Source organism: Dama dama, chromosome 28, assembly GCF_033118175.1.
Source record: "Dama dama isolate Ldn47 chromosome 28, ASM3311817v1, whole genome shotgun sequence".
Taxonomy (NCBI): Eukaryota; Metazoa; Chordata; class Mammalia; order Artiodactyla; family Cervidae; genus Dama; species Dama dama.
This window is the reverse complement of record NC_083708.1, coordinates 39,604,416-39,627,103: the sequence shown is the minus strand read 5'-3', so window position 1 is coordinate 39,627,103 and position 22,688 is coordinate 39,604,416. Positions and strand designations below refer to the sequence as shown.

Below are 22,688 nucleotides of genomic sequence, written 5' to 3'. Positions count from 1 at the left end.
CACCAGGAAGACTTACTAGGCTTCTCCTAGAACTACTTCTCTACTAGTCTGGAAGAACTGCAATTTGTATTTCTGTAGTTGTTAAAAAAATTAATTCAATTGCACAAGCTTAATACAAAATAAGTTGTGAAACAATGAGCCAACAACTTCTCAAAGACAATAGAAACATTTTTCCGTACATGTCATTTCCTTTGGTTGCAGTCACTGAACTTTAAAATTAGGATTTCAGGGACTTTCCTGGGGGTCCAGTGGCTTAGACTCCATATTCCCACTGCAAGGGACGAGAATTTCAAGGGGGGAAGAGTTCAATCCCTGGTTGGGGAACTAAGATCCTGTGTGCCCACACCTGGGCTGGCCAAAAAAAAAAAAAAAAAAAACCAGTGAAACCTTAAAATTAAGGATTTCATTCAAAGGGACAGAATGTGTATTTGGGACACAGAAGAGAGACTTGATTTATAAAGCTTTCCTTTTCTCACTTCCCTTTGACAGCTGGTCAAATAACCCAGAATCTTCCAGAAGAGATTTTTATTGCTGAGCCTGGTTCTCATGCTAGAGACAGGTAACATGTGCTACAGGAGTCACTAGCTAACATGTGGCTCCCAAGCGCTCACAATGCAGCTAGTGTGACTAAGGAACTAGGTTTTATTTTTAACTAATTCTAATACAAATTTTTAAACATACCTGTTTCAGTTGCTGGGGAAAAAACTGTGTCTGTAACCTAGATATGTGAACCTAGGTTTTCAACTGTAAACTGTAGGAACCCTAAAAACAAATCAAGTTTGTCATGAACGTTAGCATCCACACTGAGTGTGCAGTAAATGTAAAATACACACCAGATTTTGAAGACATAGTATGAAAAAAAGAATTTGTCAAGTATGATTATATTTTAATATTGCATATTTACATGCTGCAATAGTTGGCACATGTTATCGATTAAGTAAGCTATTTTATTAAAATTAATCTCATCTTTTTATGTTTTTAATGTGGCTACTAGAAAATTTTAAATTATACATGTGGCTCACACTACATTTCTCTTAGAGGCAGACTGTCATTAAGCTAGTTAAACTTCACTTGGAAATAGTCATATGATCATGATCATACTTCCTGGTTAATTAATTACTAATTATCCAGCTACCCAAAATGAGTAGTTAAGCATTTATCTGCTTTAATATTACATATCTCCGGGAGAAAAAGATGTGGGCCAGTAGGCTTTGAAAAGCTGGTAAAAACAACGCATTTTAACAATAAGGTTAAGATAAATAGTTTAAATGACTAAGTCAAGATCTGAAATGATATTTAGGACATAACTGTATTTATAAAAATTGTCTCTAGTCAGGCCTGATTTAACATACTTTGGCTGATACATATAAATCATTTAATAATTTTTGAATTATATACAATAAAACAACTATAGTTTGGTAGATATGTTAGAAAAAGACTTTCATCTTCTCTCAACCTGAACAATTCTAAATTTTCTCCAAAAACTTATTTGACTCTGGTAGAAATCAAAAATCTCTAAAACAAAGAAGTGACTGATGTGAAGATCCTGTTGATTTTAGTGGGGATTACTGCTACTCTCCATCAGCATTGTTAATTTACATACACTAGTGCCCACCTTCTTTTCTCAATAATCCTCTACCAGTTTACCTGAGAGAAAGTGGTCAACGTATTCAATAAAATAGGCTGGGCTGGAAAACTTAACAAAAACATAATTTAACCTTCTGATAATTATTTGAAATCACACTATTGTAGACAATGCTGGCTTACTAAGATGCTGAGGCTCAAAAGTATTTTTAAAATTTGGAGAATTTACTTTTAAAAATTATGTGTCTGTTTTGTGAGGTTTAACCTACTTTGTGATAAAAATAGGTTATAAGTTCCTATCAAAAAATTTACCAGACACAATACACAGATCAACATTTTTAGAGATCAATTAGAATCCAGTATATTTAACACAAATTACACTGAATTTTATGCTCCAGGAAAATTAAGAAAGAATTTACCTTCATCATGGAGATTAACATCAATGCTGACAAAAAGTTCAGAATTTGGGGTGAACATCTTGTCCAATTTCATACCTTAATTACACTTTAAAATTTTCAACAACCTGCTTTTAAAAACCATGTCAATCTATGTTTTTCAGAAAAGTTGAATTTAGAATTTAAAAAATGATCCTATCCTTTTGGCTTTCCTCTTTTGTAAATTTCAAGTTAAAACAGACATTTAGTTTCTATGTCTTTGAATCTATCTTAAACATGATATGATGAGCCCACTGTACACAGAAAGATTAAATTTTAGAAGTTACTTTGTCTTAGGGGACTGGAAGTTATTAAAAGGACAGGGTCCCCCGAAGTCATAATCTGTTACATTCAGCCCCAACTTGTAGTAGCAATTGTGTTGCCTAAGAGAAATAAGGAAGGGGAACCAATCATTTTACCCAATTCAACATATGACTTCATTTGTTCTAAAAAATCAAAAATAGAACTAGAAAGATCAGCAAGACTGTATCTATGGCTGTGAATATTTAATACTCAGAAAAAGTCTAACGCAATGCCCTCAAAGAAAAGTTACCCAAAGTCTTTAAGAGAAGTAGTAAATGAAAACTACTCATCAATATCGAAATGCTAAGTCCAAATCAACATTAGATATAAGACATGATAAACATATCCTGCTCCTCGGATGGAAAGCAGTAAGCTATCAGCTAGCTTAGCGAGCTACTGCTTCTCTGTAAGAATCCATAAGTGAGCGTTGCAGAAAGCTTAACTTCAAGCACACAGTCTGGTCACAGCGGGCTGACGGAGAAGAGACCGATAGAGCAGCCAAGCCCGTGGACAGGTCAGCTCTGCTCCTGGCTCAGCGACGGGGGCTGGGGCACGCGGTGGGCGGCGGGCGGCGGCGCCGGCTCCCGCGTCAGCTGCAGGTGCGGAGCCGCATCTGAAGCGCTGGCTAAATGGAGCTGCCCTGTCTGCTCCTGATGGGCGTGCAGATGTTCCAAAGTCTCCTTGGAGAGTGTGATGACGTGCACTGGCTCGGTCTGTGAGGGCGCCATCTGGCTTTCAATCATATTGAGGCTCTGGATGTGTTCTGTTTGCTCCTGTTGAGCTGAAAGAATTAAGTTCTGCAGTTGCTCTGGCGGCTGCGTGAGCAGGGTGAGGTTCGCGGTCTGGTCTGCACCCATGTTCTGGGGACTCTCTGCGGTGACGATGCTGATTCCTTGGCTAGGACCTGGCATGAAATTGATGTTATGTACGGAATCCGTTACCAGAAGCTGAATTTCCTGCTCTCCGGAGGTAGAGAGTTGATAGGGCTGTAGCTGAAGAATATTCCTGACCTCTTCGGCATTATTATTGCCAGAAATACTGCTGGCATCGGACGCGTGTTTCTCTTTGCTGTGGATTTTCAAGTGAGCCTTCAAGTTGTCTAAGCGCGCAAACTGTAAGTTACACTCAGGGCAGGTGAAGGGCTTTTTGCCTGTGTGCAGAATACAGTGTCTCCGCTTGGCACTCGAGTCAGAGAAGGATTTGCCACACACAGCACAGGAATAGGGCTTTTCTCCTCTACGAGAAAATATACATTTTATTTTTAAAACAGAAAGATTTCACTACTTCCTGACTATTTAGGGAGAAGCAGTCCAGAGGAGAGGAAAATTAACCTGACTTGGAGGCTTAAGTCATGGGTTCTCTTACTAACCTAAGTACCTGGAGCAAGTATCACATCTGCCAAGGGCTTCAGCTTCTAATCTTTAAAAAAAAAGGGCGGCAGGCGGGGGGGGGGGAAGGATGTCTAAGGATGGGGCTGTGGGGCTGAGTCAGAAGTGATAAAATTTTATGGTCACAGTGTGTACTTCAGATAAGAAGGTAAATATTAATATATGTCACAAAAGTTCTTTTTTTTGTTTTTAGTTTTCACAGCCAATTTTTAGATTCTAGATGCCAAACAAGTATATATATGATTGATTTCAATATTAAAAATATGAGTAGCCCCTATATATTTGTGTTAGAGGAACTACTACATCAATTCTGGAAACAAGTTGCATGAACAAAAAATTTATTCAGAAAATATTAAGTTTAATTTAGTTTTAGGGGCTTCCTTGGCGGTCCAGTGGTTATCAATCTGTCTTGCAATGCTGGGGGACATGGGTTTGATCCCTGGTCCATGAAGATCCTGCAAGCCTCAGAGCAACTAAACCTCTGCTGCTAGAGAGTAGCTCCTGCTCACCAAAACTAGAGAAAAGCCCTCACACAGCAACAAAGATCCAACACAGCCAAAAATAAATAAATGAATATATTTTAATTTAATTTAGTTTTGATAGAAGATTTAAGTTTTGGATCATCCCCCAAGGCCAAAATCAAAATTCAACAAATGATATCAACAACTCAAACTTTCGCTGGTCAGAATCAGTTTTTCTAAGTTTGCCTGCATGAGGAATATCTTAAAGCAAAATAATAAGCTGCCTAAGAATTTCTCGTAGAGTAATAATTTGGGGGAAAGCACTATACAGGTTGGGACTTCCCTATAGCTCAGACGGTAAAGAACCGGCCTGCAATGCAGGAGACCCAGGTTTGACCCTTGGGTCAGGAAGATCCCCTGGAGAAGGAAATGGCAAGCCACTCCAGTATCCTTGCCTGGAGAATCCCATGGACAGAGAAGCCTGGTGGGCTATAGTCCATGGCGGGTCACAGAGAGTCAGACATGACTGAGTGACTAACATACACACTATCTAGGTAATGGATGTCACCCTGCCGAATGCCAGGGCTGGATGAGAACTCCATGGGAGAAAAGTATGAAGGAAATTTTACCGATGGATCCTGATGTGGGTCTGAAGAGAACTCTTTGCTGTGAAAGATTTACCACAGATTTCACACGTAAATGGCTTCTCACCTTAAAAAAACGGGAAAACCAAGATAAAACAAACAGCAAAAACCACCCCCCCCGCCCCGTTTCACAATATAAAAAAGAACAAAGGCAATACCACTTGAACCCTCAATAAGCATGAGTGATTAAATGCAGCACTTAGCAAGCACCTACTGTGTACCTAAGCACTGTGTCCTAAGTGTCAGGAGGATACAGAGAAAGTAAGGTGTGGTTCTTTCCCTCAAACATGTAAACACGGAAGCAAGGACGTAAGCAATTCTGTGGAGGAAACAACATTTGCTCCTGTATAGTCCACCCCTGGATAACTTAGGGAAAAACCCAACCGAACTTTTTTGGCCAACCCAATTTTCTGTGGTATGAAGTGAGGTTTCATTATGAATAGTGCTCAGTAAGTATATTTCATCTTGCTAACCTACACGGATGTGATTTCCCCACAGGATGGTGCGACAGCATTCTGCCTGGGCTTTTGAAGTAGTCTACTTATAAAATTCCCAAACAATTCACAATAAGCACAGCCTGAAGAAGGGATTCTGAGGATTTCATTTCTTGCTCTCCTGAAAACACGAAACAGACTAGAAAGAAAGGGTGAGATGGACTTTTACCCGTGTGTGTTCGCAGATGTTTCTTTAGCTGAGACACATCCATGAATTTGCGGTGGCAGTCGTTGCATTCCGGTAATGAGTGGCCTTGTCGCAACAATAAAAAAAGTGTCAGTGCATATATGCTGTCCCTGCATTTCTTCAGTGATTTGTGTTAAAGCACTTCCCTGAAAAATAATCACTTTAAATATGGTACTTTAATACAACAACAATTTTTAAATTCATTTTGGTAACAGTTAATATTTTCCTACGCATCTCAACTCACTGCTTCCCAAACAAAGGTGGGACCCTTCCCATCTCCCTAAGTGTAAATCTCCTTTTTCCCTCAAAGTACTGGTGCGACGGTGGCCAACTGATCTCAAATGATGCTCCCAATCCCCTCTTCATCTTTAAGCAGTTGGCAGGAAAGAATAAAAAGGACAATGGGTGGGGCCAGGCTGGAGAAAGCCGGGGACTGACAGCTCCGGGGTGGTGACACCTCTGTCTAGACACAACTAACAACCAATCAACTGGCACCCTCTTAGCCAAGTGGCGCCCTGAATGGTACCAATTCTGTAGGGCTTCTGTGTGTGGCACAGAAACTGTAATATAAAAATTCAATATAAATTGCAAGGTGGTAAGAGTAACCCAAGGACACCTAATTTAGATTGCTTCCCTAAAAACTCACTTATCTTTTACAACATGAACCTACTGTTTCAGAAACAATTTGTATTTGCATTTCTCCCCCACCAATCCAAATTTTATCTCACTTTATTGTACCTGTATGAACTCGGTAATGGCTCTTTAGTTGTCTTTTCTGGCTGAAGTATTTTCCACACTGATCACAGGTAAAAGACTTCTGTCCTGCCAAATAAAAAACGAAACACACAAAAAACTATAAAGAACTAGAATGCTCACTAATAAAGTAATTAAGTATCACAGTGGGCCCAGGTCCCCATTTTCTACAAATAACACAAGTGACTTGTCTACAAACCCAAAAGTCTTCAGAGTCATCAATGTGCAAAGGCACATAAGGCAACAGGGAGTGGTGGAGACTGGGGCAGCGCTAGAGAATTCAAGTTCCCTCCAACATCGTCCAAACTAAAATAATTCTGAAGACTGGTGCTTAAATACATCCTGATTATACACTGAACTTTCAACGGCCAGTTTATAAATGCTAGTTTAAGGCTCAAGGCTGGGCAGAACTCTAAACTAGGCTCTGAGAGATACACAATTCTGCCTTTAAATGAAACCACATGGGGAATGATCTGAGACTGAAAAAAGACCATTGAGAGCAAGGTAATGCCCAGCCCGGGAACGAGCCCCTGGCGGCAGCAGGCTCCCGAGCGCGGGCCCATACCTGAGTGCAGGCTCATGTGTTCCAGCAGCGAGTGCTTGGTGGTGAGAGCCTTGCTGCACACCGTGCAGGTGTACGGCCGCTCGCCTGTGTGCATCCGGGTGTGGACCTGCAGGGAGTGCTTCTGGGCGAAGCCTTTTCCGCACTCATTACATTTGAAAGGTCGCTCCCCTGGAAGAAGAGCCCCAGAAACATGGTGTGGGCAAGAATCTGCACATCTTTTTGTTCCCTCCCAAATGAAAATCACAACGAGCAGGAGCGACAACATCAGCAAAAACATTTTGCAAGTGGGAGCAGACAAGTGTGACGCCAGCGGTGAGGAGCACGGATACACAACCTAACTGAAGACAGAGCCTTCACGAGGTCAGGGACTGGGAGCATCTGTTATCTCTGAAAATGGGGGTGAGGAAGAAATAAATGATAGTCTGTTTCGAAGGGAGTTAGTCCCCCCAACCCCCACTCCCACCCCCACCCAAAGATCCAGTCTCCATGCAACCAGGAGACTGGCCTTCTCCCCAGTGGAAGATGGAGACTGTTCTTGAAGAGGGTAAATCAGACTAAGGATCTCCAGACAAGGGGTCTCTGGGTTAGAGGTCACCCAGCGCAGTGGAATAAGGCTACCATGGGGACAGCAAGTCAAAGTTTACATCTGGGATGATGAGACCACCCCCAAAACTTCTGCCTCCTCCTGCACTGGACACTGGCAGCCAGGTCTAACGGCTCCAGGTGGGAGCTGGAGCATCTTTTCCAGAATACAAAGGGCCCGCAGTAAAAGAACTGAGGATGTGATGCCAGGTATCAGCCAGGATGTCTACCGGCCCTCTCCACACCTGCAGAGTTGCAAGGAGCTATGAGCAAACCATTCTTGCATATAATTAAATATGAGTTAAAAAAAAAAACAAAAAAATCACCAGACACAGTAGAAATAGATAACAAAACAGAGAAGAGAAAAAGCAACCTGCAGAAAACAGAGACTTTCCAGAGTGAAAAAAACATTAAAAAATAACAAATAAGTAAAAGTTATTAAGAGGCTCATAGAGGCAAGACGTTATACTGTGAAACAAAAAGAGAATTCTACTTAAAAACAAACCAAAAAAAAGAATTTTGTAAAGAGCTCCCAGAAGTTTAAAAAAAAAAAAGGAGTAGAAAGAGAAAAATAAAAGTTGAAAGATAAGGTAGAAATCTCCCAGAAAGTAGAGCAAAAAGTGATGGAAAACAGAGAAAAGATGAAGTTAGAGAATGAGTCCAGGAGATTCAACATCCAAATAGGAGGAGTTCCAGAAAGAGAGAGCAGGGATTACTATGAAATCATTCAGGAAATTTTTCTGGAACTAAAAGATGAGTTTCCATACTGTATGGAACTACTGGTATCCACTCAAATGGAAGAAGAGACCCACACTAAAGTGATTCAATGTATAACTGCAGCACACCTTGAGGGAAAGGGAAGAGCCTACACTTTGTTTTCCTTAAAATCGTATAGAACTATTTAACTCTTTAGCTTCTGTCACAGAAAAGCAAATATTTCTTAAGTGTCTATTTTGTTCAAAGAACCAACTTCAGGGTTCTCAGGCTCTCTGTGCTTAAAATCTCCAGGGAGCTTTTAAAAAACACCACCGTTCAATAAAACCAGGAGCTCTGGGGCTGGGCCAAGCTCCCTGGGAGACTGTAACATGCAGCCAGGTTGAGAACCACAGTGCTGGATGCTGCTGGCTCTTAAGGCAACAGGTTGCTTGATGACAAGAAGTCTTAAGTACCAGACTCTATACTTAATGCTTACAACTAGGCTGAAGGGTATATAACTACTGCCTGATCCAAAGCAGACTGAGGTAGGTACATAAGAGACAGCTCAAAGGAGGAAGGGATTTCACGCTAGAACTGCACTGTCCAACATGGTGGCTATTTAATTAAAATATTCAGATCCTTAGTCACACTCCCCACATGTCAAGCGCTCAAAATACACCTGTGGCTAGAGGTGGCTAGCCACTAGGTGGCTAGAGGCACCAAAAAGAACAGCACAGATACAGAACATTTCCATCCTCACAAAAGGGTCTATTGGCCAGCCTTGGGCTAGAGGGATCAAAAAGCAAACAACATTTACAGACAGATGGCTGAGTGAGAGAACTGTCTAGACATATCCAAGCAAAAACACAACTATGGTCAAGATGAGGAAGCTTCAAGAATCATAAAGCAGATTAATTTTGGCTAGAGCTCGATTCCTGAACATTCAAGCCTTGAAGCAACAACTTCAAGTAAGAAAAGAGGTTCTGGTATCAGGTTCCTTGTGTTCACATCCCACCTCTGTCACTATATGGGTGTCCTGGCAAGTACTTTTAGCTTTCTACAACCTAGTCTCTTCAACTGTACAATTGGGATAACATGGGATATCTCACCAGACAGTTTGGAGAATTCAATGCAGTAACATATACTTTGTTACAATGTCCATCATATAGATGTTGCACAATAAATGTAAGCTGTTATTATTGTTACTTCTCCAATAAGCTGCAAAAGCATAATTACCTGTGTGGCTTCTCTGGTGGATTGCTAAAAAGTGATTGTACTTAAATACTTTGCCGCAGTCTTTACAACGGGCCTCAGGCCCACCAGGGCGCTTTCTCCGTCCACAGACCCTCTTGGCTGAACCCTGGTCATCTTCATCCCCTACAAGTTTGTAATCTTTCAGTTTGACAGACCTCCGAATCCTCCGCTTGCTGCACCGACTCTGGCTGTCCTGCCCAGAGTCCTGGGTCTTGGGATCACAGTTCTCATCTTTCTCAGCTGGCATCTCCTCCCCTCTAGCTGGCTCACAAGTTGGCTCAGATTCTTCCAGTTCTTTTGCTGGGATCTGTTCATTCAGTACATCACTGTCTCCCTCTTTAACCACAAAGTTTTGTCTGTTCTGAACAGAATTGTTCACTCTCAGCTGTATTTCTTCCTCTGCAGCCAGTTCTGACTTCCCTTCCTGCAAACTGTTGACTTTCCTTGGTCTTCCCCGTTTTCGCTTTGGATGCTCACTTTTCTTATTAGAAATAACAACCACCGGAGCACCAGCTGTGTTCAAAGTCGGTGGCTTTGGGGAGCTATGATTATTTTGAAAGTCCGTGTAAGCCTTTACCAGGTCATAGACTTTTAAGAACTGGGCAGTAGCCAGTATCTGTTCTGTACTTTTCTCACTAGCCTGGAGACAACCAGTGTAGATAAATTCTAGCAGGATACCAAATGTGTCCGCAACCATGCCTTCTAGCATATAAATGGACTGGCCAATCTCCCCCTCTTCAGCAAACATCATTGAGAAGTATTCACTACTGGCAGCAAGCAAGGCTTTGTGGGCCCGGAAATGCACATTCTCCACAATTAAAGTAATGTCACAGAGAAAGCCTTTCTTCCTCTGATCCTCAAAACTGGCCAGGACAGTGTCACTGTGTGTGTCTGAGTGTACAACCAGCTGCCCAGGAGGCTCTGATGATGTTTCTGCCATTTTCTTTAGAAGCTCAAGAAGGATTAAGCCTGAAATAACAAAGTAATGTTTAAAAGGGAGACATTCTCTAGCAAGATTAATCCCAGCCCAAAGGAACTATTCACTTTTGTTAGCTAATCTTTTACCGCTTTTAAAAGATTATGTAAAAACTTATAGTTTGGGGTTCTTATTCCTATTGTACCATTATCCAGCTGGGGTGAACTTCCGACGTCCACGTGACCTCTCGGGGTCTGTTTTCTGCTCTGTAAAATGAAGGAACTGGGATCAACTATCTCTAAAGTCCTTCACTGCGCTAACTTTCCACAGTTGCACAAACACGAGAATGAAAACTACGGGGTCTCGATTTCACATATTAGGAGCCATTTTGTCTATGAAGCAAAAATGGAAAAGAAGAAAACGTACAGGTACGATGTAAATCTGGAGGTGGCTGCAATGGACAATAACGTAAAGCGCATTGGCCCTCGCTTTGGAAAGGCGGCACAGATCGCCCGACCGTGCGCGGCGCGAGGCGCCGGGCTGGCGATTCCCCGGAGCCCACCCAGCGGGGAGCGGGCCGCGAGGGAGGCCCCCCACCTCCAAGCCTGGACCCCTGGGGACCGACCGGGGAGCCGCCGGCTGGAGAGAAGTCGATGCGCGCACGGGTGCAGAGCCCACCGACAGAGGGTTGGTGGCCGACCTACCTCTCTGGGCGCCCGTCAGGGTCCGGATCGCCGCCGGCCCCCCTGGCTGCCTGGCGGGCGCACCAGCGCCGGGCCCGCCCAGGCTCCCAGCTCCGCCCGGCCAGCAGCTGGCGTCCCTACGCCGCCGCCGTAGTCGCAGCCAACCCGGAAGCTCCGGCGCGGGATCCTGCTGCGCGCACGCCGGACCACGTGGTACAAGGAGGTGCCAGGGGGCGTGGCGCGGCGGGGCGGGGCGTGGCGCGGCGCGGCGGGGCGGGGCGCGGCGCGGCGGGGCGGGGCGGGGCGCGGCGGGGAGCGGCGGGGCGGGGCGGGGCGCGGCGGGGCGCGGCGGGGCGGGGCGCGGCGGGGCGCGGCGGGGCGCGGCGGGGCGGGGCGGGGCGGGGCTGGGCCTGCGATCCCTGGAGGCGCTACTGGGACAGTCCCGGCAGGGCGTCTGTCTGGTGTGAGTGGGGATCAGCGGGCGGTAATGGTGTCGTCACTCTGCAGTTAGGGAAGTTTTATATCCTGTTAGCTGCTCACTGACACCTTCATCAATTTTGTCTTTTCCGCTTCCTGAATGCTGAAGCTGGCTTTCAGGTCTCGAATGTATGAGACATTCACCGTCATCACCGTGATCATCAGCCTCAGCATCCAATACCTTAGTCCAAGGGAATGAAGAGAACGCTGCAGTCAAACAGATCTGGGTGCTGCGTGATCTTGATCAAGTTATTTGTACTTATCCTCTCAACCTTCTTTACCTTACTTGTAAAATGGAGAAGCTGACACCAGCGCCAACACTGTGGGGTGGCTGTGGGGTAAACAAGATTAAATATGTAACGGGCCTATTGGTTTAATTCATGTCTGCTATCATTTAAATGATTGTTATTATTCAGACTTTCAACATCTTTTTTCAGTAGACTATTAAAGGTTTCTAACTAGCCTTAGTTACAGTGTTATTCCTGCTAATACCCAGGAATACAGGAGATCTTCCCAAATGCAAATCACATCCAGAGACTGGAGTCACTCCCTTGCATAGAATCTACTGTGGCTCCCATGTACCCTTAGGAGAAAGGCACGGCTTCTGGATATGGTCTACAAGCACCATTCAAATTCAGTCCCCTCCTACTCAACTATTTCAGCATTTTCTCTCAATTTATGCTTCATTAACACCTAACTGTTTTTAATTTAGGACACCCAACACACCCTCCCAGATCCCAGCATGCCATCTCTAGTCTCTGAGATTTTGAGAAAGCAGGTATAACTACCTCCGGGCTCTTTAAACATTTTTTTTTTACTAGTTTTTATTAAAATTAGCTCCTTCTTTGAAGTTTCCCTCTTTGTCCTGAATTGCCTGTAAACCCCAGGGTTTGTGAAGTCCAACTAGTAATCTTTTTACTATCTCCAGAGTTTTGCCTTTTTCAGAATATATAGCTGGAATCACATGGTATGTAGCCTTTTCAGATTAGCTTCTTTTTAAATTTTATTTATTTATTTGGCTGTGCTGGGTCTTCATTGCTGTACTCAGGCTTTCTCTAGTTGCAGAGAGTTTGCAGTTGCAAACTCTTCTTTCTGTTCTGGTGGCTTATCTTGTTGCAGACCATGGGCTCTAGAGCACAGACTCAGTAGTTGTGACACACAGGCTTTGCTCCAGCACTTTGCTCCAGAATCTTCCCACACCAGGGATTGAACCTGTGTCCCCTGCATTGGCAGACAGATTCTTAGCCACTGAACCACAGAGGGAAGTCCCTGACTCTTGGTTAGAATCTCAATTTTTTTTTTAATATCAATTTTGAAAGGTCCATTTAATTCAGATGTTACCCTTCTAAGAATTATTCCAGAACCATTCATAGTTAAGAGCCCTCAGTCTTTGTAGATAAACCTCTACTCAGACTTTCATTTGTAAAAGCAAAACAAACCAAAAAGAAAACAAAAAATCACCCACAATGAGACTGAGGCATACATATATAAAATATATCTCATTCTTTCCCTGTTGTTGAACTTCTCCTTTACCAATGAATTTATGAAAACTTTTAATAACTGCACTGAGAATAAAATGAAATATATAAAACTTAAAATATTTTTTAAAAACATAGTATTTACTACTATGAGTTTTGAAGAATTTAAAACAACAGCTCATAACATATCCAGAAATGAATTCTAGGCAGCTTAGAGAATTAAATATAAACACATACACCAACAGTAGAAGAAAACATAATAGAATATTTATTTAATCTCTGAAGATGGAATAACTTCCAGAGCTTAGAAAAGGATTCAATGTCATAAGATATAGATGAACAGCACTTACTTTCATACCTTAAAAATCGGACTTATTTACTGCAGATACAAGGATTGGTGTGTATTTTACATCAAGAATTCTTACAAAAGAATTGAAAAGCAACCAATGAGTTAAAGTGCAAAAGGCATGAAAAAATAAAGGACAACTGGTGACCAACATATATAATAATGTTCAATATCACTGTTAATTCAAGTTAAAGTAACAAGGTTCTACTTTCTGCCCATTTATTATTACAGGTCACAATTTCTATACTAAGCTGCCTTCCAAATAACAATTCACAATGTTTCCAGGAGTGTTTCCAAGAGCATCACTTTTATTAATTCTTTTTTTTTCCATTTATTTTTATTAGTAGGAGGCTAATTACTTTACAATATTGTAGTGGTTTTTGTCATACATTGACGTGAATCAGCCATGGATTTACATGTATTCCCCACCCCAATTCCCCCTCCCACTTTTACTTCTTTACTGTCATTTAGTATTATATTTTTAGTTTTTTAAATTCATTCCCTTTCACCCTGTACTTTTGTTTCTTAGAAACTTTTTTAGGCTAATAATCCCAAATATGGTGGAAAAAAGTTCATCACAGCTTTTAAAAATACAGTAAAACCGTACATGGTCCAGCAATAGGAGTGGTCAAATATAGTATATTCACTTGATGTCTCTGAGTGTTAAATGGAGAAAAGGTACAAAAATCCTTTGCCTACTTTTCCATATTTCATTGACTCTAATTGTATTACTTTTTGTCTTAGGGTCTGTTAAATGGGCACTACCTCTTCTCCCTGGGTGAAATTATGCATTCTTCTCATCATAGTGAAAATGGCATCTGGAGACTTCCCTGGAGGTCCAGGGGATAAGAAACCACCTGCCAATGCAGAGGACATGGGTTCAGTCCCTGGTCAGGGAAGATTCCATATGCCGGAGCAAAGCCTGTGTGCCACAACTACTGAGCCACCACTCTAGAGCCCACGAGCCACAATTACTGAAGCCCATGTGCTTAGAGCCCGTGCTCTGCAACAAGAGAAGTCATCACAAGGAGAAGCCTGTGCACAGCAATGAAGAGTAGCCCCAGCCTGCAGCAACTAGAGAAAGCCCACATACAGAAACAAAAGACCTGGCACAAACCAAAAATAAAGAAAGAAAATGATACCCAGACAAGCCATGTAGGGGCGCAGACTGGTTGAGCAGTCTCCCGGTCCCTTGGATGGGCATTGCCTCAGCCTCTTCCTGATGTGGTCAGGTGGCAGACTTGAGGATTGGGGTAATGAGTCCCAGTGAGCACCAGGGGCTGCTCACTCTCTTACTGCTTCACTTTGGGAAAAAATTCAGAGTCCCTGGACACCCAGTCAGAATATTCTTTCATCATATTTGAGACATCAGTTGATGGATCATTTATAATAATATGCAAGCATAATTTCTAAACAAAAAGAAGATTCATAACAGGTTAAAATGATGCATGTTCTCCTTTCTCATTGCAGAAATGGCATTCTCCCTTCCTCGGCACACGGACCTCTTGACCTAACTTGCTAAAGAAAACACAACTTGCAACCATTACAGGGAGGGTGGGAGTGCATGCAGGGGTTAGGGCTAGGGAGTCTCAGGCGCAAAGGAAAATTTTTTCCTGAGTCTTCTATAATATTTTTATATTCTAAAGTATATATACACACACACATACACACATGCATGTGCATGTGGGAGTGCCCAAAAGATTCTGACCAATGAAATGCCCTAGGAATACTGACACCATTATCATGGTTTCCAAGATGGACTTAGTGGAGGAGGTGGTAAAGGAGGAACAAGGCTCTGGAGTTAGTCTGATCAGGGTCTGAAGCTGGATTCTATTACTTAAGTGATCTTGGGTAAGAAACTCTTCTCATGTGTAAGAATTTAATGAGATAATATATGTAAAGCCAGTAGCAGACAACAGCCTAGAATGGTAGCCCTGTTTGTGGTTATTCTAAATAGGGTCCTACACATCATGAACTGTAATTTGCATTCGAGCATTAGGGACCCAGAATGTCCAGAGCTATAAGCTACTCTGGAAATTTGATTCCCCATTCCCTACCCAATGCTCCTATCTGATGCACTTTATTAAATAGATTTACTCAGAAGAAGAGACTCTGTGCAGAGAGGGAGGAGGGGGAGAATCACATGGTATTTGGTCCCTTGCTCAGCTCAGGGATTAAGCGTCTCCCTCATCAGGAGAGAGGGAGCATTTACCCCACTTCTGTGCAGAAATCAGCAGCTCCAGAACAATGATGGATGAGCTGTGAGGGGTTGGTACAGTTCTCAGAGTGAAGACATGTTAGAGAACAAGATCCCCAGAAGATGGCAGATGTCCGGTGGGTGTGGACTTGCTATGGAACTTATGGCATACTTTCTGTCTCTTGAGATACCTGGGGGGTACTTTGCATGACTACTGCTTTTTATAAAGGTGAGAGAGTTGAAGCAATAAAGTTTGGATTTAATTGCTAAAAGAAACTTCTTATAGCCTGAGGAGGCCTGTGGACATGGTAAGAACACTATGGGAAGATGGTTAATTAGAAGTATTACGAACTAGGAAGAGAAGAGTGAGTGGCTGGTTAAACTTGGTAGCTACTCATACCTCCCAGTCTCCTGAAAAGCTGTTCATCTTTAGGTCAGTTCAGTTGCTCAGTCGTGTCCAACTCTTTGGGACCCCATAGACTGCGGCACGCCAGGCTTCCCTGTCCATCTTCAACTCCTGGAGTCCACCCAAACCCATGCCCATCGAGTCGGTGATGCCATCCAACCATCTCATCCTCCGTTGTCACCTTCTCCTCCTGCCCTCAATCTTTCCCAGCATCAGGGTCTTTTCCAGTGAGTCAGTTCTTCGCATCAGGAGACCAAAGTATTGGAGCTTCAGCATCAGTCCTTCCAATGAATATTCAGGACTGATTTCCTTTAGGATTGACTGGTTTGATTTACTTGCAGTCCGTCTATGGGTATGTATCAGTAACTGTTCAAAGGCTTTTGGGGTTTATCCTAACTTTGACAATAGGCATTTAGCTTTGGTTTAAAAATTGTTTTATTATGAAATATATCATATAAAATAAATCTAAAACAGGATTCTAGTTTTTAATTAATGTTGAAATTATAGATATCAAAGACAAGATGAGTGAATCTGAAGGCTATTATGCTAAACGAAAAAGCCAGACAGAGAAAGACAAATACTGTATGGTATTACTTATATGTGGAATCTAAAAAAAAAAAGACTCATAGGAGCAGAGAGTAGAATGGTGGTTTCTAGGAATCTAGGGAAGGGACACATAGGGAGATATTGATCAAAGGGTACAAACTTTTAGTTATAAGATGAATAAATTCTTAGAATCTAATGTTCAATGTGGTAAATATAATTAATAATACTGTAATAATAATACTTGAAATTCCCTAAGAGAGTGATTCTTAAGTATTCTTATTACACACACATACATATACATAAACAATCACAGGAACACACTGAAATAATGATGTGAGGTGATGGACGTGTTATTAATAATTAACTTGACTGTGGTAAATATTTCACAATGTATACCTATATCAAAATCATGTGGTACAATTTAAACATATAGAATTTTTTCAATTCACCTTAGGAAAGGTGATTTTAAAAAAAGCTAAATCATTCATTTTAGAGATTAAGAAACAAAAACTCATAGAAACTGAGATTTACCTAAGGTTAAATAAGATAATGGTTGTATTTTTTATTTTTTAAAAGAGCCAATCTTGCTATTTCACATTCCAGATTTGTTATACGCCTGCCAAAAAATTGATAATTTATTTTAAAAATCTTATCCAAATTCAATATAGTAATTTTCCTCTAGCATATATGTCTTGATAATGTCATATAAAAAGACTCCAACATTCATCCTCAAGTATCCGGTGATTTCTTTCTTTTTTTTTTTTTTTTAATTTTTTTTTTATTATTATTATTATTTTTTTCCAGTGGGTTTTGTCATACATTGATATGAATCAACCATGGATTTACATGTATTCCCAATCCCGATCCCCCCTCCCCGGTGATTTCTAACTACAAAATAATGTATAAAATGTGTTTCCTTGAACACTTGAGAAAAAGAAAAGCAGAAGCCATTTAGTTGTCTCTAAATCCATTTATTTTGTTGGGAAAGTGATAAAGTATCTTTAGGTTCACAAAGTTTACAAACAACTCTTTAAGTTAAAAGTGTAACCAATATTTCTATTTTATTTATAGCAATGTTAATTCTTTTCTTGAAGCTAACATTTACTGCCTAAGTTTCTTTAACAGAGATGGACTTCTCTAATAAAAATATTAAAAAGGAAAATGAACAAAGGATTCATTAAGTCAAATACATTACCTAAATATTCTAAATGGAATAACTTTTGTTGAAGCATCAAAGTTCAGGCAAAGAGCAATAAACTTTACAAGTATATGAGAACTTAGGCTTATAGGCTCCTTCCTGGCTGGCAGAGCTCTGAATTCATTGGAAGTCTGGAAGCCAAGGCATATCACTCAGGAGGGAAAAGTGCATCAGGGAGGCCCAGATTTTCCATCTATTTCCTTTTATCCCTTTCAGGTAACTCTTAGGATTCTGGGTGCAGTTATGCAAACATTCTAACCATTGACTGGGTCTATATTTCTAAGAGAGAGAAAGGTCTGCAATTTATGATCAAAGTCAATGGCTCTAAACTGAGGTTCCTTGTATTTCTTGGTCATCTTGGCACCCAGGTATGTAATGAGTTCACATCTCTCCACAAACTGCTCCATCTTCTTCTTGTATTTTTTTCTTGTATATTCAGAACTATTGGGATTAAAGGCTGTAGAAAATTTTACAGGACTGTGAATGTTTTCTGTTAGGTTAATGCATCATTAAAGAGAAGGAGAACTATGTGTGTGATTGAGCTGCACAGTTTGACCGAGAAGATATCTAAATCCCAAATAAGATTTGGGGATTATTCTATTTTAGATCATAATTGTCACTATTCACCTTCTTGTACGGTGTGGATTATTGAGAGCTGGTTATGTTACTCGTGGTACCTGCTTTAAAAACTAGAAACTCAGTTTTGCTAAAATATTTGCAAACAGCACACACACACACACACACACACACACACACACACACACACACACACACTGCATGCTAGTGACCAACCCAGTTTGACAATCCTATTTATCATAATTAGTGCTAAATTGGTTCTGAGTAGCTTATCATTTCTAGCAAAAAAAAAGTCATACCTTTCAGATGAAGTGCTATATAAAGTAGCGCAGATCTCTGTACACTTAAGAAGGGGAATTTGGGCTTTAAGCATCCCGCTGCATTCATGGCTTTAATTAGAGCAGTTGCAATACCCTGCAGGTAGGGAACAGATTATGTGTATATTTGAGTCTGTTTTCTTTTCTTGTGGCAAATAGATAAGGATGCTATTCTTTGCTTCAAATAGCCTCCCCGGGATTGAGGATGGAGCTTAAAAAGATAGTTAAATGAGCACTTAGCCTACAGAAAAGAAACACAGAATACATTTGATTAGGAAAAATTTAAAACTACAGGTTGGCTTAGTGCCAGCTAGGTGATGGATACATCAGTTTCATTATGCAATTCTGTTTTTATATGCTTGACATTTTCTGTTTAAAAAAAGTTGACAGAAGGAGACATGGGGTTGTCTTGGCCCTTATCTGCTTCCATTGCTCGGAACTGGCCAAATTGTTTCCTACTCTCAGGACCCTGGGCCACATTACCCGGGAACTCCAGAGACCACAGTTTCCACTGCCGTCAAGATTCTGGGGCCCCGAGCAGGCAAAGAGGAGGACACTCTTCTCTAGGTGAGTGTCCTCTTGTCTTTCGATATTAAACTTGATCAAAGGCTAACCATCTAGGGGAGATGAAAAAAAAAAAAAAACTGGTTAAGAATTTGTAAGAAACATATGAAATTGTGCCCTGGGTATCTGTTTTATAGAATTTTTTTAAAAAGGCCTTTTAAATAGTGGTTGGTGACTGATACACCTGACTATATTTAGAAAGTGTTATAGTTAGGGAAATAAGAGTGACTTGAGTAGACAGCTTCATCCAGACTTTGGGCAAAATATGTGTTTGGTGGTTCAGTTGTGGTGACATCTTAACTCTTTCAAGCGGGGGTGGGGGGGAACCCCTCAGAGACTGAATTTGCATATTTCACATTACGGAAAAGTTCTACAGACACTGAAATTTCAAAATAAGAAACAAACTACATGTCAAATGAAAATAATTTTCTAACATCCTACTCTTTCTTCACTTTAGTGCAGTTATTTGGGAATTAGCTATAGAAATGGGGGCTTTCCTTACATATTATTTTCACAACTACTCAAAACCAAAATAGGTTAAAGTGGATTTGCAGCTTAAAATCAGGACACTCTGCCTTGAGTTTCATTGTTACCAAAATAAAAATGATTTTTGAAGAAGAGATAGCTGTAGTCTTCTAATATCTAAACAGAGATACCCATGTGAGCGAACCTGTTCCAGATATCCAGGCAAAGGCAGACTGGTGAGATACATTGGTTCCTTCAACGGGGGAAGTTTGTAAGGAAGCTTCTGATTCCAGTATTTGTGTGGCGACCTACGAATACCAAATCCGTTAAATGGATGATCACAAATGTATTCATTGTGTTTACACAGGAAGATAGATACGCAAGAGGCAACTAAAAGATAACGTTCATTACTCATTTTTCTTGAGTGGAGAAAATGATACAGAAGCAGGAAGACTGAGGCTCTTAGAAATTCAAGACCACCAATTGCACCTGGGGCCCTAGCCCTGCTCACCGCTTCTCAATGTCCTTGCTTTTCACAGCACCTATATGTAACTTTCTTAATATACTTTTATCGTCACACTTTTATTTTGAACTGACAAGATACTTTAATTCCACACGTTAACTCCTGTGTGAAAAGTGAAAGTGAAAGTCGCTCAGTCATGTCTGACTCTTTGCCACCCCATGGACTATACAGTCCATGGAATTCTCCAGGCCAGAATACTGGAGTGGGTAACCTTTCCCTTCTCCAGGGGATCTTCCCAACTCAGGGATCGAACCCAGGTCTCACGCATTGCAGGCAGATTCTTTACCAGCTGAGCCACAAGGGAAGCAACTCTTATGCTGGCCTTGTTTTTATCTTGTACTACATACTCCTCACACTAGTAACCCTCTCAGGGACTCCCCCGCCTGCCCCCAATACAAGGTGCCAGGCTATACAAAGAGAAGTCTTCAGAATAGAATAGACTTCAGAAGTCTCCTGGGCTGCTCACCACAAGCAGAACCAAACACAGGTTGCTTTCTCCATGGCAGAGCTTACCTCCCACCTAAGATCAACCTCCACACATTCTTTGCATGCCTACTCCACCCTGTCTCCAGAAATCTTAAATAGCAATATAAGATAACTCTCCTCTGCCTTCGTGGCATTTCCTTGATTAGATCCCACCCATGTACCTGCATTTAAATATGTTCATACCTTTCACACTGGAAAAGAGAAGATAAAAAAGAAAAACCACCCCATTCCTTCAATCCTATATTCTTTTCAGCAATTAATGTCTCCTCTCTTTTTACTATTAAATTTCCTCAAACAGTTTCATGAGAGGTCACAAGCCACTGCACAAATTCTAGCTGCATGTATGATTTGATGGACTTCCCTGTGGCTCAGACAGTAAAGCGTCTGCCTACAATGCAGGAGACCCAGGTACAATCCCTGGGTCGGGAAGATCTCCTGGAGAAGGAAATACAACCTACTCCAGTATTCTTGCCTGGAAAATCCCATGGATGGAGGAGCCTGGTAGGGCTACAGTCCACGGGGTTGCAAAAAGTTGGACACGACTGAGTTCGACACTTTCCTCCTTTCCTTTATGATTTGATCCACATTGTCATTTTTTAAAAAAAACTGAAGTGCAAGTGAAGTTGCTCAGTCATGTCCGACTCTTTGCAACCCCATGGCAAGTGCAAGTGAAGTTGCTCAGTCATGTCCGACTCTTTGCAACCCCATGGCAAGTGCAAGTGAAGTTGCTCAGTCATGTCCGACTCTTTGCAACCGCATGAACTGTAACCTACCAGGCTCCTCCATCCATGGAATTTTCCAGGCAAGAATACTGGAGTGGGTTGTCATTTCCTTTTCCAGGGGATCTTCCCGACCCAGGGATCGAACCCGGGTCTCCCACATTGCAGGCAGATGCTTTACCATCTGAGCCATGGGGAAGCCCCTAAAAAAAAAAAAAAAAAAAAAACTGAATCAGTCACAAAAGTTTAAAAATCAGATAAACATAAGAAGAAATTTGGTTTCCAACTTCTTGTGAAAAACAGAAATGTGTGGCAGTAGGTAAATGCTGCCCCTTTCAACTATGTGTATGTATATGTGTACATATATGTATGTGTTTATGAGTGTGTGTAAACTCACATATCTTTCTGTCCCAGGATAGTGCATTTAACATAGATATTCAATGAATATTTGTGACTTAGTGGATGGTCTCACCTCAAAAATTTCTGAAGTTTTTCTTTGCTCTCACAGATATATATACGATCACGATATTCTAAAGCATAGTGAATGTTACCAGGAACTAGGGCTTCGTATCTGAAAGACAAAGGAACAAACAAAAACAACTATGTATTGTATAATATGCAGCTGGGAAAGACTGAGGGCAAAAGGAGAAGGGGGTGGCAGAGGATAAGATGGTTAGATGGTATGACTGGCTCAGTGGACATGAGTTTGAGCAAATTCCAGGAGATGGTGAAGGACAGGGAAGCCTGGTGTGCTGCAGTCCACGGGGTCGCAGAGAATCAGGCATGACCTAGCAAGTGAACAACAGCAATGACAACTATGTAAATAAATGTCATAAATATTTTATTTTTCTATCATTGCAGCTCAAGGAAGAAAAACAATACTTTCCAGTTAAACAACAGTGACCTTTTGATCAAAATGCTACGATTGTAAAGACCACTTATTCCAAGTAGAGCTATCAGCCTGTACTTGCACGAGGGTGAGGACTTGCCTTTGTCTGCCATCCTGATAAGTCACTGGACAATAACCCTGGAGCTCAGCACACCTAGGGAACCGGCTCTTCAGCTCTGACAGTGTCAGCCTCTTGGGGATCATGTCAGTAGGTGGGAGTGGATGAGGTGCTAATGGAGGTACGAACAATTCTGGATTGTCCAAAAATTTCTATAAAAAAAGATGACAGCAACATGACCGTTTGAAACAGGAATACTTTGCCAACAAAAACCCATCGAGGCTCTCCTGCTGCTCTTCCCATTTTCGGCAGCAATGTTCAGTCCCGCAAACCATCTGAGAGGAGCTTTCTGCACGACAGTAACTCTTTCCCTAACTGGAAGTTCCTTACAGGAATATCTGCAAGTGATGTCACTTACAGTCTCTCTGCTTTTAATACTTTCACTCACTCACTCATCTACCTATACTGAAAAACATTTGTTGAGCTCTTACTGCGTGCC

General features: G+C 41.5%; 2 protein-coding genes across 6 annotated transcripts in view; both read right to left on the bottom strand.

Moving 5' to 3' along the window:
* Positions 1-1,141: 1,141 nt before the first annotated feature.
* On the bottom strand, positions 1,142-11,077 carry ZBTB24 (zinc finger and BTB domain containing 24). 5 transcript variants are annotated; one of them, XM_061131850.1, is made up of 8 exons: positions 10,966-11,064; positions 10,467-10,527; positions 9,328-10,314; positions 6,814-6,981; positions 6,234-6,317; positions 5,478-5,561; positions 4,800-4,881; positions 1,142-3,557 (listed from the first exon to the last, which is right to left on the bottom strand). In XM_061131850.1, exons 3-8 carry the CDS (start codon positions 10,283-10,285, stop codon positions 2,837-2,839), a joined length of 2,097 nt encoding a protein of 698 aa, XP_060987833.1. In that variant the 5' UTR covers positions 10,286-10,314; positions 10,467-10,527; positions 10,966-11,064; the 3' UTR covers positions 1,142-2,836. The 5 variants fall into 5 exon arrangements, 3 of the variants coding, with proteins under 3 accessions (XP_060987833.1, XP_060987832.1, XP_060987834.1); XM_061131849.1 differs by lacking the exon at positions 10,467-10,527 and having other exon boundaries at positions 10,966-11,077; XR_009690972.1 differs by lacking the exons at positions 1,142-3,557; positions 4,800-4,881; positions 10,467-10,527 and having other exon boundaries at positions 6,234-6,312; positions 10,966-11,077.
* A 6,769-nt stretch (positions 11,078-17,846) lies between these two features.
* AK9 (adenylate kinase 9) overlaps positions 17,847-22,688 on the bottom strand; it is a 101,642-nt gene continuing 96,800 nt past the window's right edge. Inside the window, exons 36-40 of the mRNA XM_061131806.1 lie at positions 22,232-22,401; positions 21,715-21,813; positions 19,720-19,822; positions 18,468-18,582; positions 17,847-18,049 (exon numbers count right to left, since the gene is read on the bottom strand). Coding sequence (XP_060987789.1) covers positions 17,847-18,049; positions 18,468-18,582; positions 19,720-19,822; positions 21,715-21,813; positions 22,232-22,401 — 690 coding nt within the window. The remainder of the gene's footprint in view (positions 18,050-18,467; positions 18,583-19,719; positions 19,823-21,714; positions 21,814-22,231; positions 22,402-22,688) is intronic.